This window comes from Manacus vitellinus, unplaced genomic scaffold, assembly GCF_001715985.3.
Source record: "Manacus vitellinus isolate BGI_N305 unplaced genomic scaffold, ASM171598v3 scaffold_5_pilon, whole genome shotgun sequence".
Taxonomy (NCBI): Eukaryota; Metazoa; Chordata; class Aves; order Passeriformes; family Pipridae; genus Manacus; species Manacus vitellinus.
In genome coordinates, this window is record NW_021940682.1 from 39,180,630 (window position 1) to 39,199,554 (window position 18,925).

The following is an 18,925-nucleotide window of genomic DNA, read 5'->3' on the forward strand; positions in this document are numbered from 1 at the left end:
TGTCCTTGTTAAATCTTGAAGAAAGAACAATTAAAAAAATTAGTTCTTGTTTATAGGAGTATCTTCAAACAGTGAAGGCCATCAGTTGGACCAGATGTCACACTGGAATTAATGGGTAAGTACCAGGAGCAGACATGACTGTAGGTTTGGGAGTGAGGAAGCTGGAAATGAGGAGGGTGAGCAGTGAACAGGGGAATCGGAGAGGGCAGCAGCCCCTTGAGTTCACAGCTCAGTGCTGTGTGGCTGGAGCAAGGAAAGCCTACTCCTCTTGTTCCTGCAGTCTGAGAAAGAGGCATTTGGTATGCTTGTTTTTCTTTGTAAATGAATATGATTACACGAAGAATATACCTTTCTTCTAGCACCAAACTGTCCCTCAAATGGAACAGTTCTGCAAGGTCTGAAAATTTGACTCACTTTTCAAGCAGTAGTGAGAAAAAAAACCCAAACAATGCATTTCAGTTCCTGCCTTATGTAGTTGAGTGTAAAAGACTATGGGTTTGTATCACAGCTGGCCTGAAAGTGCAGTCCTTAAGCAGAAAGAGGAAGCCTTAACACATCCTCTCCTGCAACAGATTATGTTTGGATTTAATACTTGTCATTTTGAGAACAGCCTTTTAATAAAAGAAAATCAGCACTATTTGTTGACCCAGCAGCATGAAAATATTTTAATTTCAGATGAAAAACTAATGGTGTCAATGAGTAGGATGCACACACCAGATTTTTCCTTCACCTGTCATATGTCTTATAATACTTCAACCTGTATCAGCTCCCATTACCAGCTAGGGAAGGAAAGCAAAATAAATAAAACATAAGTGATGGATCAAAGACAAGACATAATCCTTATCTGTTAGACCTAATGAGAAGGAGCTGTTAGACACTTCCACAAGCCTATGGCTTCTCATACATATGCAGGATTAAAAAGTTCTCACCTGCCAAGTGGGTTAGGGAGGATTCAGTTGGCCATAGAGACTGGTAGCCATTCTCACCGTGTGTTATAGAACCTCATTCAGAAGCTCAGGTTCTAAAACTCACACTAAAAGAGTTTCTTTTGCTCTGTTAAGTCTCTGTATAGCCATTCTGTTTAACATCTTTCATTTTCTGGTTAAATTTACTTTCTGGCTAAGTGTGAGCACCTTCGGTTTTATGCAAATGCTGTCTTTTAGCCTACTATCTTTTCCTTCTTGAAGTATTTTTACATAGTAGCACATACTCTCCTTCCAGCCCTTGTTTTGTTAGAAACAAACTGCACCCTCTTAATCTTCCCTTTGGCAGCCCTTCTTTGCATCTGTTTTAGTCTGAATATCTCTTTCTCTAATAGCACTGACCAAAACTATAATTATATTCAACTGCTGTTGCCCACAGCTTGTGCAATAGAATTGATATCTTCATATCACTGTTGAAATGGACACTGACAGGAAGTATCTTAAAGTGATCACACTTCAACATTTAAAAGTTTTACTTTTCTTTGGTAATGAAACTTTCTCCAATTACTATCTCCGTCTGCATAGATAATTAGAAACTAAGAGGTGACCTAAAGGTTATCTAAGAAAAACTTAAGAGGCTTTTCTCTTTCTGACTTTGCATAAAGGAAGATTATTTTATGCCTACACCTTTTCATTTCCCAGTCTGGACTCCTTCTTGCCTTTCAAAATCAGAGCAAAGACATTTATGTCAATTTTACAATTGACATTATCACTTTCTCAACTCACTCAACTAAAGCATATCAAAGAAATAATAAAAAGGCTTGTATTGGAAGAGACTGTAAAGATCATCTTAGTTCCAAGCCCCCTGCCATGGGGAGGGACATCAACAAGCTTCCTGATTTTCTTTCCAGGATACAAACCTGGAACATTTTCAAATGGCAACACTCATCTGGTCAGACAAACCTTGTTTTCTCTGAATGCACAAGCAACCTAAAATGCTTATCTCACTACCTTCTTGTTATTGCTTATTCTAGATTCAAGATTCACATTCATCTATGTTTTTCATGTTTGTTCACATTTTCCTGGTCAAGGAATTTGCTCGTGCACTGATACACTGTTAGTTTTGTAGCTGTGACTGCTGCCTCAATTTCAGTTTTTTAACTGTATAATCGCACAGCATTCCCAAGGGTACTTTTTCAAAGCAGAGTTCATTTAATGTATTGTGCATTAGAATATTCCTTTTCCCATTGTTAATTATACATCTTTATTCTTCAGAGGTACTTTTTTCATTCTAGCTATTCTCTTCTCAAAGCCATGCTACACTGAAATCCTATTGTTCAAAATATTCAAGAGCCCTCCTAGATTCATCTGTAAAGGGAATTATGTTCTTTGGCCCATCCAAATCATCAGTTAAAACCTGCTAGTATTTGACCCAGCACTAATCCTCCTGCTTGCTATCAATTAACTCCCTTAATTTAAAATTATTTTTCCTTATTTCTTTATTTCGCCAGTCCTGATTCCTCTACAGTTCTCACTATTGCATTTTGTTCTGTTAAAGTATTATGCAGTATTCCATATCTAATAATGCCTCAATAAACTTCCTGAAAATAGTTTTACTTTATATATTGTAGGAACACACCCACAATAGTTAGGATTCCTTGCAAACTGCTAAGTTTTTGAAGTAACTAAAGACTAATTACAGCTTGAGTGATACAACTGTTGCATCTCCACATTTTAAAGTGGTTTAGAGAGGAGAAAACTCCTAATTAGTGCCTGATAGGGCAGCACTTGTGGCACTGAGGATCAAAGAGTTTAGTTTGAAAGGATTCGATACACGCATCTTGTGAATTTGTATACACAGTAGCCTAAACCAGTCTGAATTAATTACTCTATAGCTCAGCTCAATTCCATACATACCTTTAAAAGCCACACTCAAGGAAAATACTGTTACAGAACTAAAGAGGAAGGAAAAAGGGTGAATGAAGATAAGATAGTAGCTTGCAGCAAAAACAGTGTCATCACAAATCCCAGTCTTGCCCTAATGGAAATAAATGCCTCCCTCCATGAGGAGGTTTTATTTGTATAAAAAATTAAATGGAAATGTTATGACTTTGTTCACTAAAGGTCCGTGTTTTCTTAAATAATACTTGCTCCAAAAAGCTGTGACTGGAAACATGAATTTAGATAGCTCTCAGATGATTCTGTGACTTTGCTCTTTGACAGTGAAAGAAGTGTCTTAAGTGTGTTGTTATATGAGACTACTTGATATTGTCTGTTTTGACTTAGGATGCTGCCAACACAGTTCAACTCTATACAAGGTACCTTCATTAGAATAATGCTGACATTTCTTTTTTATATGCTCCAATCATCTTACACCTATGAAAAAAGTTTGATCTCGTTACACTTTTAGTCAGTTCTTAGTCATTGGAATGAAAAAGGTAAGTTGTATGAATTTAAGTGGCATTAAAATCATAAAACATTCCTTTTTAGTATCTTTATTGCCCTACTCAAGACATTACTTTTAGTGCTTATATTTTAAAAAAGGAAGGATGAACAACACATTCTTTCACTTATCTTTAAATTGCTCTATCTTTTTAACTTTTCTTTCTCTCCGTTTCTCCTCTTTTCCCTTCCTCATGCACTGAATGACAAAGGCTGCTATAGCCCTTATGCACCTACAATTTGTTTGCATTGGGAACAATTTAGAAAAGGTGAAGGCTACAGCTTCTGCACTAATAATAGTTACCAGCTTCATTGGCAAACCCAAGGCAGAGAACTGAGGGAGAACCACAAAAGTATGGATATCTAAGTAAAATGACACAGGTAAAAATAAAAAATATGTCAAATTAAAAAAAGAACATCTCAATCAAATGTTTTCTTGCACAGTCACAGGATACTACGCAACAGCTCAAAGGATAACAAAGGATCTCAGCTGTCTTCCTCAAATTCCTTTCCTTAAAACATTTTCAATGTTTTAAGACAACAAATACAGAAAGTCACTATCAAAATGTTGTTTTAGTAGATAATGCAATGGCAAGTGATTATTCCCAAAAAGCAAAGTGACAAATGCACTGTTTTTTGGGGAAACTGGACATTTTAGCTACTGCATAGAACATACATTTTTATCTAGTCAATACATTCATGCACTGCAGCTGTCTACTAGGAAACAAAAACTTAGGCATCTGGCAAGCAATCAAACAATCTTATTAACAGGTATGTGCCCAACACGTGACAGCTGCTGTGTCTAACGCAAATTTTGCTGCACCATTCTGAAGTGCTGCCATGTGCCTTCCTGTGGCTGACAATGCTGTTTGACACACTATGTTGTCACAGCACACCACACCCCCTCCCATGGCATAGGCAGAGTGTTGCAAAGGAATGGGCAGTAAGATTGTAGTAAGCTCTAAATGTTAACTTCACAGCTCTGAGATAATTTCAGGAGAATGCATATATGGAAGTTAGAAATGCATATTATTTCATGTATCAATTTCCCGCTAATTTTCTTCTTGACCAGATGCACCTGAAGTTTGGCAGCCAAAACTGAAGCTTCTATAAAAAGAGCTGCTCATTCATGTGAACTACTTAATGATTATATTTTCTTTATCCTGTGACTAGAATAGCTGGTCAAGTGACATTTTGGGGTTTGGGATTATTTTCAAATAATGAATCAATCAATTGGAAGTTATCCCCATAAAAAAATAAGAGGCAAGTTCTAAAAATATCAGTTAATTTTGATAATTTAATAGGCCATTTACAGTCATCCAAACATCTTACTCAATACAGTTATGTACAAAATCCATTAAAATAAAAAAAAAGTTATCTTTCCGAAATAAAAGTGCAATTAACATAGGTAAAGTTTTTGTAAGAACATTACATTGCTATTAAATTCACTGGCTACATAAGAGCCCAACAGGTGTACCACCTACACTAAAGTGAATGAGGATTCTTTATTTGTTAATTTTGAATAAGCCTGGTAGTTGATAAATAAAGGTTTTCTGCCACCGTAATTATGGTACAAACATCCAAAAATGCATTGCACAATTGTTTTCATAATTTTCAGTTTTACCAACTTGAAGAAACTTAAGTAAAGCAACAGTAAGATCCATTAGGTTCAAAAAATAATTAACACCATTAAACCTTGTAACAAGTAAGTGTGCACAAAACAGCCATCTTAAATTGCTTTCTGTGAAATTCTGATAGCTTTCCAGAGATGTCATTTACCCTGAATAAACATTCTTCCTTTACAGTACCAAATGGATTTTCTGGAACAAGATTTATATTTATCTTTCATGCATTACATATTCACAATTTGGAAAAAAAAGGAAGGCCTTCATACATGTCAGCCTTTAATCTCATCCAGTCCTGAAGCCTCTGCAAAGTTGTTTTTTCTTGTGTTAATATTTTTGCAGCTTTTCTCAATTTTTCTTCATTTCGTTCTAAGTAGCGAATTCCATCTGTCTGCAGCTGATTGAGTTTCTCCTTACGACTTTCATCCAGAGCGATGTCCTCATTCATAAGAGGGTTAAATCTGAAATAAGTATCCGGAGGTAACAGTGCATCCAGCATGGTATGAACTTCTGTATTGAAAACAAATGAAGGAAACAGTTATATTCACATGATAGACAAATAGTCCTACAACTGCTCTGAACAACAACTGCTCTGGAATGACACAGTAAGAGTAAATATGTGCTGCTTTGCTGAGTAAACATTTTTCCACCACAGCCTTATCAAAACCCCTTTCCATTAGAAGCTTTGTAAATGTCTCTGCAACTCTGTTTACTCTGGAAAAGCTTAATCTCTCATTCCAAGACAACTTTACTGGTATGGCAATTAAGTAGGCTTTGCTATCTAGATTTTTAATTACATTCCATTCCTTCACAAGTGAGAGCGCATCATGAAGAGCGGAATGTAACTTACATATTCCCATTCAGGATACCCATGATTTGTTACACTCAGTACTAAGAGAAGCAGCTGTTGTGAAAACCACAGATACACGTTCTTCTCTAATCTCAAAGACTGCTAAGTAAAAATGTGAGATTAAAACTTTCTTTTGTTTGCAACTAATTAATTTTTTATGTATTACTACAGATTTGGGGTTTGAATTTAACATTCATTTAATTTAAAATGTTCAATTTAGGTTATTAGACTTCAGTTAACTAGTATAATAATAAAAAACTGGTTATATAATGCATTTGTATGTTCTTCTCTTTTATAACCTGTTTTCTCTCTCCCTTTATATCTCTCTTCTCTTTGTTGGCTCCCTGAAAATTGCATTTCTATGACTTCCTTCAGCTTTCATTCTATCTTCTTTGCATTCTTACTGCATTCCTCCATTCTTTTAAACACCTACTGTCATATAAAAAATTTGAAGTGAAAAAAGTATCCTGGGTAAGATCACAGCAAAAGATTCCTGTAAACCTGAAATCTTCTTGGCTTGGCCTCTCCTCCTGCAAATTACTCAGCTATGTCTGTTCTTGTCTCACCACATCCAGTCTTTCTTGTCCTATTTAATAGTCTCCCTTTTTCCCCCTCATAATATAAGTTCCCATTTGCTCAAATCTACTCTCCTCTCTTTCCATTTCCTCACCTTTGGTCTCCACAATGTACTTTCTCCTCCTCTTCCCATCTAATTTCTTGCCTCATTTGTCAGCTGATTGAAACTTTTTCTTCCCTTGACAGGAAGTGGACACCACATATCTCCTTCTCATAAATCCCACTGCCTTTCCATGACTGTGCAAAAACCAAAAGGCAACCCAAATCTAGCTTTTCTTACTAATGACAGTCAGTTGACAAAAGACTATGCAGTAAGGGATCTAGACCATAAGAGCATTTCTTGTTCCCTTTTTGCAGTATCAGTTTCCTCTGTAAGGGGAGGGGGGAAAGCAGCTGTTTATCAATATTTCCTGTTTGTATAAACAAAACAGATGTAAACTGCTAGTGACAGAGTTCCAGTGTACTCCCATCTAGGAAGCAAGTTTATTTTGGAAAACAGATGCTTGGCTCTTCCTGGCAGCAATGGAAGTCATGACCATTGGCAGATACAGTCTAGTCCTTGGAAAAGTCCAGGTATAAAAGCACATATAAAAAGAGATCATAAACAAAATTCTACTTCTGAAGCTGTTAAAAATCAATGTTCTATATTAACTATTAAGCATTTATTTGTTACATGAAAAATAAATAAAATGTAAGAAAATAGGATTTTCAAATGAATTCCTGAGTATGCCTTTATCCTGAAGCACAAGTAAAAATGTTTCACTTTGTATAAATTCTATTAGATTATCTTTGTGATTCTGATAAATCAACCCCATATTAACAGTTGAGATCACATAAATTAAAAGAGCTTAGCAACAACATAGCGAAGATGAAGATTAAGGAAAATAGGTTAAGAAAACGATTCATACCATCATCTCCAGAAAACCTGTAATACTGGTACTAAAACACTGTACGTGAGGAACTACAAAGAGACATGCTTCTATTAGTTTCATGGGGCTGGTAGAGATGAGAAGGGAAAAGACAAAAGGTTCCAGATTGCTCTCTGCATTGGAACTATAATTCTAAGAAACATAAAACTGAAGACAGTCATAATACAAATATATCTTAAGACACCAACCTTCCGTATCAGTTGCACTGTTGATAACATTTGTGAGTTTGGCTTTCAAACTGGTGTGTGTGACATTGGTCTTCACCTCACTTTCATATCGACCAGTGCCCAGCGATATCAAACACTGCAGTGGAACATTTGGCCAAAGACACTTGCACTCATGAACTGCCAGTGCAGAAGGATTATTCAGAAGCAGACCTCCATCCTGTAAATTAAAAAGAAACACAAATATTGGTACTACACATAACATATGTTCATAAAAGAAACTGCAACTATAAATTAAACTAGCATAGCCCTAATATACAGAACCAATTAAATTCAACAAGCATTAATTTCCAACTTCAGTGTAATTTTCTTTTTGTGCTATGCAGCAGCTGTGTAGCTTGGCCTCTCGGGCTCATGGACCCTGTCAGAGCAGCTGCTGGGGCTGTGCTTGGTTCTGCTGTTGTGAGCATTACACAGAAGAGGTAGGCTGAAACAGCAGTGTTCACTAGAGTATCTGAAGAAGCCATGACTTCATTTTTTGAAGACCTTTTTTGTAAGACAGATATACACATTGACAATTTCAAACAATCAAAAAGTCTTTGCCTCAAAATGCTTATTACTGATACCACAAGGATATATTCTGTAACAAAATCTAAATCACTAGCTGCAGACTCTAAAATAAAAAAGAAAAATCACAAGAGTTAAGCTTGGTCAAAGCTACTTTGCAAGCACAGTCATTACTCAGGATGTTATAGCCTGGTTTTAAGACATGGAAAATCACTTAGGTTGAAAGGGACCTATTGAGCTTATCTGGTCCAAACTCCCTGCCCATGCAGGTTCAGCTACACCATGCTGCCCAAGGCCATGTCCACTTGGGTTTTGAGTATGTCCACAAATGAAGACTCCAAAACCTCTGTCAGCAACCTGTTCCAGTGTTTGACCACTCTCATAGTAAAAAGTTTTCCTGTGTTCAGATGGAATTTCATATATTTTCATTTATGCCATTGTCTTTTGTCCTACCAGTGGGCACTACCGGGAAGACCACAGCTCCCTCATCTTCATTCCTTCCCATCCTTTATTTGTACACATGGATAAGTTCCCCCCTGAGCCTTCTCTTCTCTAGTCTGCATAATCTCAGCTGCCTCAGTTTCTCATATGAGAGATGCTCCAGTCCTTTCATGATCTCTGAGGCTCTGCACTGGACTCGTTCCCATATGCTCATGTCTCTCTTATATTGGGTAACTGTGGCCTCAGCAGTGCAGAGAGGCAGGACCATCCCTTGTGACAACTGGCAGCACTGCTGTTAATGCAGCCCAGGATGCTGTTGGCCTTCTTTACAAGTGTGCATTGCTCATGTTCAGCTTCTTGTCCATCAGCACCCCAAGGTCCTTCTCTGCCAAGCTGCTTTACCACTCAGTGTAGGTTTGTGCATGGGGTTATTCCTCCACAGAGGCAGGACTCTACCATTCCTCTTTTTGAACTTCATGAGAATTCTCCAGCCTGTTGAGGTCCATTTGAGTGGTGGTCCAACCCAACCATTCATGTATCAGCCCTTCCTCTCATGTTTGTATCATCCATGGAATTCCTGAAGGTGCACTCTGTCTGATCATCCTGTTCACTAATGAAGATGTTAAATAGAATTTGCCCCAGTAATGACCCCTAGGAACACCTCTAGTGACTTGCTTCCAACTTGACTTTGTGGCACTGATCCCAATCTCTGGGTCCTGGTCATTCAGCTAGTTTGCATCCACCTCACTGTCTATTTATCTAATCCCCACTTTATGGGAGGGGGGGCCCCCTGGTGGTCTAGTGGTTAGGATGCAGCACTCTCACCACCGCGGCCCGGGTTCAATTCCCGGTCAGGGAACTCCTCCGTGCAGATGGAGCTCGTCAGCCCTGTAAGGCCATCCATCTAAGAGAAGGCCACTCTAAACAAACCTACGTCCTGAGGACCTCACTGCCACCATCCAAGCTCACTCAGCCCCGGCAGATGAACCTCAGGATTAAAGGTTCAGCACACACTGTGTCTCACCTAAAAAATCCATTGTGCAGGCTCGAAGGGGAATGACCTTTCCCAAATCTTCGTTCGCGAAGACTGGCCATACTACTATACTTTATGGGAGGTAAATGTCAAAGGCTTTACCAAAGTTGTTGTATACAACATCCAATGCTTTCCACTTGTCCACTAATTGCAGAAGGCTACCAGGTTGGTAAATCACAGGTAAACCACTTTGTAAATCCATGCTGACTACTCATGATCACCTTATTGTCCTTATGACTTTAGAAGTCCTTTTCAGGAGGATTTCCCCCATTACCTCCTAGGGGATTGGGCTGAAGCCAACTAGCCTGTAGTTCCCCAGAGCTTTCTTCTTGCTGTTCCTGAAGACATGAATAATATCTGCACTCCCAATTACCATGACCATTTAAAACTAACCAAGAGTCATCTCACAATGGCATGAGCCAGTTCCATCAGCACTCACGGGTGCAACCCATCAGGCTTATGAATTTATGTATGACCAGTTCATTTAACTGCTCCCTAATAGGGTTCTCCTCCACTAAGTGCAAGTCCTCCTTGCACCACTTTCCCTCTTACTTCAGGGGTCTGGGGATTCCTCAAAGCCATTTTTACTGGCAAAGACTGAGACAAAGGCAGCATTAAAGCATCTTAGACTTTTCCACATCTCTTGTCACAAGTTGTGTTGCCCCATTCAGTAGCAGGCCCACATTTTCCCTAGTTTTTCTTTTGCTGTGTATGTACTTGTAGAATCCTTTGTTGTTGCTCTTCACATGGCCCTCCAGGCTAGTCCTTGTTTTTCTAGCCCTACTTCTGCAAGACTGGTCAGGAGATCTATACCCCTCCTGGGTCACTTGCCCCGGTTCCACCTTTTGTACACTTCCTTTTTATGCTGGAGTTCAGTTAGGACCTCCTTGCTTGTCCCTGCCTGCCACCTTTGCTCGATTTCATACTGGTTGGGGTGGTCCTTTCCTGACTTTGGAGAAGTGATCACTGAGTATCAGCCAGATCTCCTGGACCCCTTCTCTCTTTAAGCTTGTAGTCCATGGGATCCTTCCAAGCAGAGCTCTGAAGAGGATGAAGTCTGCTCTCCTGAAATGCAGTGCTGTAGTCCTGCTTTTTTGCCTTCTCCCTTCTCTTAGGATCCCAAACTCCATCCTCTCATGGTCACTGTAGCCAAGGCTTTCTCAAACTTTCACAGCCTTGACCAGTTCTTTATTCTTTGTAGGCAACAGGTCCAGCAAAGCACCTTTCCTTGTTGGTTCTTCCATCAACTGTAACAGTTGCTGTCATCAATGCACTTGAGAAATCTCCTTGGTGGCTTGAGCTCTTCTGTATTGTCCTTTCATCAGGTCTCAGGATGATTCAAGGCCTCCTGAGGATCAGACCAGGGAATGTGAAGTCTCTCTAAGTTATCTGAAGATCGTAATTCAGCTCAATACTACCAGGAACAAATGCTACTCTGGAATTGAGGAGAGATGTCTTTTACTACCAACATGTTAAAAACTGGGATAAACCACTTTAGGACTAATAAGAATCAGTGTGACTGACAATAAGTCTGAGAAGCATTCAGACAATGAGATTTTCATCCAGAGAATCACAAAAAGTATGTTCAACACTTCTTGAAAGTAAAATGATCTTGACTCCAGCTAATAAGTAAATTATTTTGGAATTTGAATTCAATAGAACTTTCTATATTGGTAATGCCTTAAAGGGAGCAGTTATAAAGGCAAGACTTAAGCTGAAAACATTATCAAGAGCAGAGATGAATATCTTTATATCCATTCAAAATCTATACAGACATGTAAAATATAAAAGAAACAGAATATTGACTACAATAAGCATTATGCAAGCACCCTCTTATTCTAAAGCTCCCCAAACTCCCTCTATCCCATATCCGACCATTACATTACTAGAATAATAAAGAAAAGCAATTTTACTCAGGAATAGCTTAGAATAAAAAAGGTTTTGGAGCTGGTAAACATTTTACAGAAAAACTCCTTTTAACTACAGCTGTGCTAGATAAATAAGTAAAACCAGGATTACTGAGCTTAGTTTTTTAAGTTTGCTTTCTTTTAATTAAGCTTTCATTCCAGCCTACAAAAAGCTCTTTGAACTCTTTCTGGATACCATCCGTTTTCCTCAAAACACTAAAAACACTGCTAAAATGAATGGTCGCTTCAGTGCCCATCATCCTTTGCTTATGTTTAAATTAGCTTCTACACAGAAAACTAAATACAAGGATGTTTTTGTCCTCTATATTACTCCCCATGAATCTTAATCTAAAATCTTCATAGTTATCTTAGTGGTGCTTACCTTCTTTCTTTAAATCCTAGATTAAAAACCTGCTTACAGAATAATTTCCACTGATCTTGTGAATATAAATAAATTACACATGACTGCTTTACCATGAGAAAATCAGTGTTATCAGAAGTTAGGGGGTATATAATACCAGAATACTACAATATTTTTGTAACACTAACACATAAAAGATCAAAGAAACATAAAGTACACATACCTACACATACCACATTCAGTTTGTGATGAGAACTAACAGCTTTGTTTAAATATGGAAATCATTGCACCTTCTCCAGTTTAGGTTTCTTGTAATGACAGTAAATTCCTAATAATTTTCAGTTTAGACACATAACTTCTAGCATTTATATAGATAATAGATACATGTGATTTTTTGAAAGTTCGAAGGACTCAGTAAAAAGGGCAACCGATTTTATTTCTTCCCCTCCAAACAGATAATGGTTGATAATGACCACACCTCGATCAATATTGTGCTTCAAATCAGATTACTCTGTTAAAAAAGTGGTGTTCATCCTACTGCTCTTTTGGTTACAGTGATGAACTACTAAAGCAGTAAATAAAGCTATTAGTTAAACTGTACTATTAAGGACTCAGTGAAAGAAATAGTGCAGTAACTTATTTAATTCTGCAGCTCCAGAAAACATAGAGCTAGTTATGTCAAAAGCTGGAATTCCTGTGAAGAAGTATTTTCACAAGTTTTAAAATTAGTTACAATGATTTCACATGTATGTGAATTCTAAGAAAACCACAAACAAAGAATTTTCCATTCTGATTCTGAATAATTCCTCTATCTTCATAAAACTGGAAAAAAGTCCTTCCCAAGAACTATATCAAACTAGCAATACAGAAATATGAAAGCCAGATCTAATCTTTTTAAAAGTAACTTTAAGAAATCTTGACATATCCTTCTCCATGCCTGTCCTTGAGACAAAAACTAAACTGGGCAAGGGCTCTAGCAACCCAACTCAGCTTTGAGGTTTAGTCCGTTTCGAACAGGAAGCTGGACCAATGACCCTCCCAAGGCCCTGTCCTCCTCCAATATTCCTAAGGTTCTACTCTATTTAAAAGAAATACTGTATGAATCATAGATGCATGTTATTTTAGCTGTAAAATGAAATTACATTTTAAAAGCCATTTTTATTAGAAATTTAACTTTGTCAGTCTAGTCTCAGTCTTGTGGAAAACACAAACATTTGTAGTGCCAAGACAGGTTTAGGTTGAACATTTAAGAAAAATGTCTTCACCAAAAGAGTTGTGAGGCCTTGGAACAGGCTGCCCAGGGAAGTGGTTGATACACCATCCTTGGAAATATTTGAAAGACCTGCAGATGTGGCCCTTTGGGACAATGTTTAGTGGTGGACTTGGCAGTGCAGGGTTAATGGTTGGACTTGATGATCTTAGATGTCTTTTGCAGCCTAAATGAGTCTATGATTCACACTTGGAATCTGTAACAGAAAGGGTAACTTACAGGGACTCTTCAAATTACTAAACTATTGATCCACAAAAAAGTGCCACTGGCCCAAGTTCAGACACAGGACTCAGTTTTGGGCAAACAGCCAGGGCAGATCCCTTATTCTGCCTGTTCTCCCATTCTTAGATTGCCTGGCCTTCCCTACCTTTCACAATCTCTTCTCTTTCAGCCAGTTCTCAATCCAATCACAAGCTGTCTTTTCCAGTTCCCAAACACACAAGTCACCCCTTCCCCTTTGTGTTCTCTGCTGCCACAGTCAGTGCACTGGCAAGTACCAGATGTTTCTTCATATGCTGAACTTTGCAAAATCACCCCACACTTGAGTCAACTTAATTTGCTGGCAGTACACCAAACACAAAGTGCCATAGTAGGAATGCTAATGCAAGGTAGTACTGAAAAAGGGTAACTCCCCCAATGACATCATGTAGGCAGACAGTAGGGAAGAAGGATTGTTTAAAATGTCTAATAAAAATAATGGAAGTAATTAAATAAATTAATTTTAAAATGGAACTTAGTAATAATAAAACACCAATTTTGTTACTGATAGCAAAGCAGTGAACTCAGGGACTAGGACATTATTTTCAGTCTTTTGCCAAAGGCTTTCCAAGTAGTAAACATTCAACTGTTCTCTTTTATTTAATATCCTATCAGCTAATTCCAAGATGAAATCAATTCATTTTTTTCATAAAGATTTTTTACAAAAATTCCCTATGCAACAGTGAGCATATATTTAGGATTTGCTGGTTGGTAAGAAGTAGTCAAAAGCTGTAGCTAAAATTTTCTATTAGTGTTTTGAACATTGCAAAATAGTCAGGCAAGGCTCCCTTGTGATTTGAGTAATAGATCTTAAATTACTTAAAGCAGGGAAAATGCACCTTTTGTAAGTATATGTTCCAATAAAAACACTCTGGCGGAGATACCCTGCTTGCCTAGTTCTAGGGGTAAAGAAAGGCCTGGTTAAATATTGTGAAACAGATGGGTGCAAATTCTACCATCAGAAGCAAAATAGATTGGGAGGTTTCAAAGAATGTGCTTCAGAGCACTTAGGAGTCTAGTAGCACAGAACTTTCTGAAAATCTTGTCCCACTTAAATGATTATGGTAAATGTGTATAAAGTCACCAGTGACATATTTAAGTCAATACTTTGAAAAAAACAGTTATTTAAAATTTAGATATTAAAATTAAAAAAATCAGTTTGAACCATACTTTACCGTAGGTAGGGCAGTTGTTTCCCATAAGTTCAGAACACTCTCTACATTCACAGGCTCTTACTGCATTTCCTAATTCTGTCAGACTCAAGTTGTGTCTTGTAATAATTCTGCATAACATCTCATGTGTTGCACAGTTTCACTTAAATGATGCTAAATTTTGTGAACAAAATAATCTAGCACTGTTAAGGATATATAATGTAAGAAAGCCAAGTCTGATATTTGGAAGCTGCATTTGCTTGCTCCATAGTAACCACTTCACCTCACTGCCTATGCAGACATGCTTTGCATTTTAGTTCACTCTTACAGACTTGGCCTGTTGTTTACTTTCACTGTCTTTGCAAAAAAGTAGAGACAGAATTAGTACAAAGCTATCACAGGCTAAGATTTTGAATGGACTTCTGAAAAGTATTTTTTAAATTCCATGGTTAAAGTCAACATAAATATAATAAATATGCAGATTAAGGATAAGGTTTGTTAATGCAAATGAGGAGTTTGAAGAGTATTTGCATTACAACAATGGATTGCTTCTTAGAAAAATTAAGATAACTACTCTAAAAACATTTAGTCTTGTTTATAAGTAAAATAGGTACATCTTGCCAAATCATTCTGTAAAATCAGCTCAATACATTTATATAAGTAGCAGCAAATATCCTCAGAGTAGAAGACTGGAATGAGAAATGGAAAAATTCTTTCACTACCCAGAAGATCTATCAATACAAATAACTTCAAGATTCACATCCCAGCCTAGTCCTCTCACTGCACTGTGCACCCATTATGAAAATGTCACTACATCCACCCTAAGGCTTTAAGGCTTACTCATTCAAGCATAACTGGGCTAACAAATTACAGTTTTTAATATATGCTTTGGGAAGAAGAAATCTATACAGTAAGATTTAACAGCAAATAAACTAACCCCTATCACATTCAGCACTAATATACTCTCCTCAATACAAAGCTTATATGATCATGTTGTTCTTTTAAATATATACAAAAAAGTTTGAAATGCACATTAATTATGGCTCTTCTCTTGGGAGTAATCAGTCAGTCTGGTCATAGTGCTACTGAGGATAAAACTGCTGAATAAGAGCTCCCAGTAAGACAGGAAATCTTTATTTTTCTGAACAAGCATTTGACAAAATATATGATGTTTTATAAACATGGAACAGGACAGAAACAGAACTGTTTCCTCTTTATCTTGCTGACAAGCAATGGATGGTGGTGTTAATACTTCTAAAAAATCTCCGTCTAAAATGTATAGTGTCCTAAAACAATTTGTTTTAGCTTCATCTAATAGTGTGTCTGACCCACTTTGCTCTATGAGAGTGAAAAAATGTTTTTTAATAAATTAGGTGATTTTCCATAACGCATACAATGACACACAGTTCTCTCTTCCTACAAACATTTCACCCAATTTATTTGGAAAGATCCATCCTTAATTTATAATCATGCTAATAGGGAGGCTATTGGGTCAACTACATACAATTTATAATACAGTCTGCACTAGGCTGATCCCCAACAGAGACCCTAACTGAAGACAGATATTAACACAATCCTCTTGTACACCAAATTTCTAACAATTACAGAAAGAACCAATTCCCTTATTTAAGGGGAGACAGACCTACTGCTTTAAATTCCTGAAATAAATATCTTGTGCTCATTACTTTGAAATGCTATCTCCAAATTATGATTTCTCTTCAAACACTAATAAACACATAAGCAGTTACTTGTCACAGTTCTAAAACATGCACTGAAAAAGGGATTCCCCTTGAACTGGCAAAGGAAAAAATTCTTTAGAAAACATTCGTATAGAATATGAAAAATAAATGCATTTGTATGTACATTACTGAATGACATCAATATTAAAATTTTCATTACTGCAGTCTGACAATTAAAAAAAAAAATCTAAAGATGCATTAGCTACATTTGTACTTCTGCTACATGAGTTACAAAGAGAGAATTTAGACTGAGAGCATGACAAAGAAAAAAAATCTAATAAAGTTTGACAGTTTATTGAAAAGCTTCCTTTTCAGTACAACTGTTTTCCCATGCAGTATTTACTATTATTTACTCCTCATAAAACAGCAACACCATAATACACTGGTCATACACAGAAATGCCATGTCAAATGCTTCTGAGAACTGCCAATACTACTGCTATTATATGCTAAACATTTAATAATATATTTTACATTGTTTTACCCTCCATTAGACATGTTTGCTCTTGACATTTCTTCAGAATGAATGGTTAGCTGAGGTATGCTCCTAGGTGATTATCTTCAATTATTAACTCATCCCAGTGAGTCATTAATTCACAGAAAATGACCAGCTGCTCTGAAAACATCACTGAATTCATGGGTTGTTATAAGACACAGAAAATGTACTCTTACAGGGTACTGATGAAGTTTGCTAAATATTAGCAGGCACCATAAAAGAAAGAATTATTTGGTATTAAAATATATTGTCAGATATTTCACTAGAAGTCTGTGCATAACAGATCTAATTAAATGAATTCTGCAATGAACAGCAGCACACATCACCAAAACAGTACATATTTTATAACTGCGTTTCCCAAATGATGAACTGCTTGCAGTATGACAAGCAAGGATCATGGTGTGTAACATAAGAAAAAAACCTGGCCCATGGTTGAACCTACACTGACTCCAGACACAGGCCCGAACTCAGGTTCTCCTTACGATGTGCGTGAAGCACAGGTAAGGTTCAACAGGACAGTTAAAAAACCCACAAACCAAACCAGCCAACCAAAAAATCCCAACCTACGCGTCTGAATAAAATCCTTCTGGATTCAGATGACGCTTGGGGTACTCAAGCCTAGAATATTTGTCCTTTCTGACAACGTTTAACTTAGGAAGCACATAAATACTCCATTTGCTATGGCAGAGTGTATCAGAATAAGGAGAAAGCACAAGTTGTTGCACTAAAGAAGCACATTAATATAAACCCTCCACATGCAAACAAGAAATCACAGATCCATGTCAGATTTTCACAATTTCAAAATTCTTTTAATTTTATTTCCCAAGCTAACAAGCTAACACAGTGGGGGCAGGGGGAGAGGGAAAACAACTGAAGGAGTTCTGTGCTTTCATGGGTCCCCTAAGTTAAGAAGAAACTAGATGACAAAATACAGTTGGAATCAGAACCACCATGAGAAAGCTCTGAGTAGAGCTATCACAGAATGATTTAAACTACCAACTGTTGTTGTTGAAAGGCAACTGTAATTCTAAGGTATACCTTTCTCTGAAAAAGGAAATACATCACACAATTAAGACAACATATGGAATACAGTGTTCCAGCCTGACCAAATTAACTCCTCTGAATTTTGCTTCTAATTTAGAAATGCTGATTTTGAATCTGGTATATCATTTGACTTTGCACAATGTGTCTCGGGTCATGCCAAAAACATACTGGACAGTCCATTTTCAAGAAAGATTACTCACACTGCAGCAGGTGAAGTGAAGGACCATTAGGATGACAAGAGTCTGTTTTGCAAAATTGAGACAGACTAACAAAATAAAAAAGGATATGAGTGTTTTGTATATAAACATCAAAAGGGTACATACTTCAAGAAGAAAAGTAAATTAAACTAGAGAACAGTAAGTACTGGCACAAGGAAAATTTGTATCTATTAGCTAGGAATAGACTTAAGAATGAAAACGAAAAATTTTCTGGCCATGAGAAAAAGGAGGAGATACCTTATTGAAATAACCTTCTACAAGAGTAGCAACAGCAAAGACAGCTTTACATTTTATCAACAGCAACCTCTATTGCAGTTGGCAACCACGACAGAGGACCCAATTTGACCTGAGGGAAACTGGTTTGTTCTGTTTTCCCTTATTTTTTTCCCTAAGGAAGTGATAGCTGAAATAATTGAATTCTGTAACCAAAAATCTAGAATTATCTGCTACTAAAACCAACACTGTAAATAAAGCCCAAGTAAAAGAAACATTGAAATGCAAAGAATCTTTGAAGAGATTGCCAAATTATTTCAGATTTGGAAAATTAATACCACAGATTAATCCTTATATTGGAAGAGAAGCTCAGTACAGGAAATAGGGTTTAGACATTGTGCCCTATTCAATGAATGGGAATGCACTCAGTATTGAACTAATTGGCTTTATGCACATTTGTATACATGGTGAAAATTATTCCTATCACATGTATCCATGGCAAGACGAGGGTAGTTTCCTAAACTGCAACAAAGAAGGCAAATTAGAGGCTTGACGGTAGCTGACAAAACATTAAATGATTTTTCACATTAAGCACCAGACCACTATGCATCATAAACCAGCTTTCCTTTAGGAAATAATCCCACTACATTCTTAGGCTCTTATTTGCAATGAATATCACCAGGCTATTTCATTTCGAAAAGTGGCCCCATTTAAGTCAG

The 18,925-nt window shown here is 37.1% G+C and overlaps 1 protein-coding gene across 1 annotated transcript in view; it reads right to left on the reverse strand.

Annotated features, from left to right (window-relative positions):
• Positions 1-4,642: 4,642 nt before the first annotated feature.
• PNPLA8 (patatin like phospholipase domain containing 8) overlaps positions 4,643-18,925 on the reverse strand; it is a 35,259-nt gene continuing 20,976 nt past the window's right edge. The window contains exons 8-9 of the mRNA XM_008929682.3: positions 7,534-7,729; positions 4,643-5,500 (exon numbers count right to left, since the gene is read on the reverse strand). Coding sequence (XP_008927930.2) covers positions 5,226-5,500; positions 7,534-7,729 — 471 coding nt within the window. The 3' untranslated portion in view covers positions 4,643-5,225. The remainder of the gene's footprint in view (positions 5,501-7,533; positions 7,730-18,925) is intronic.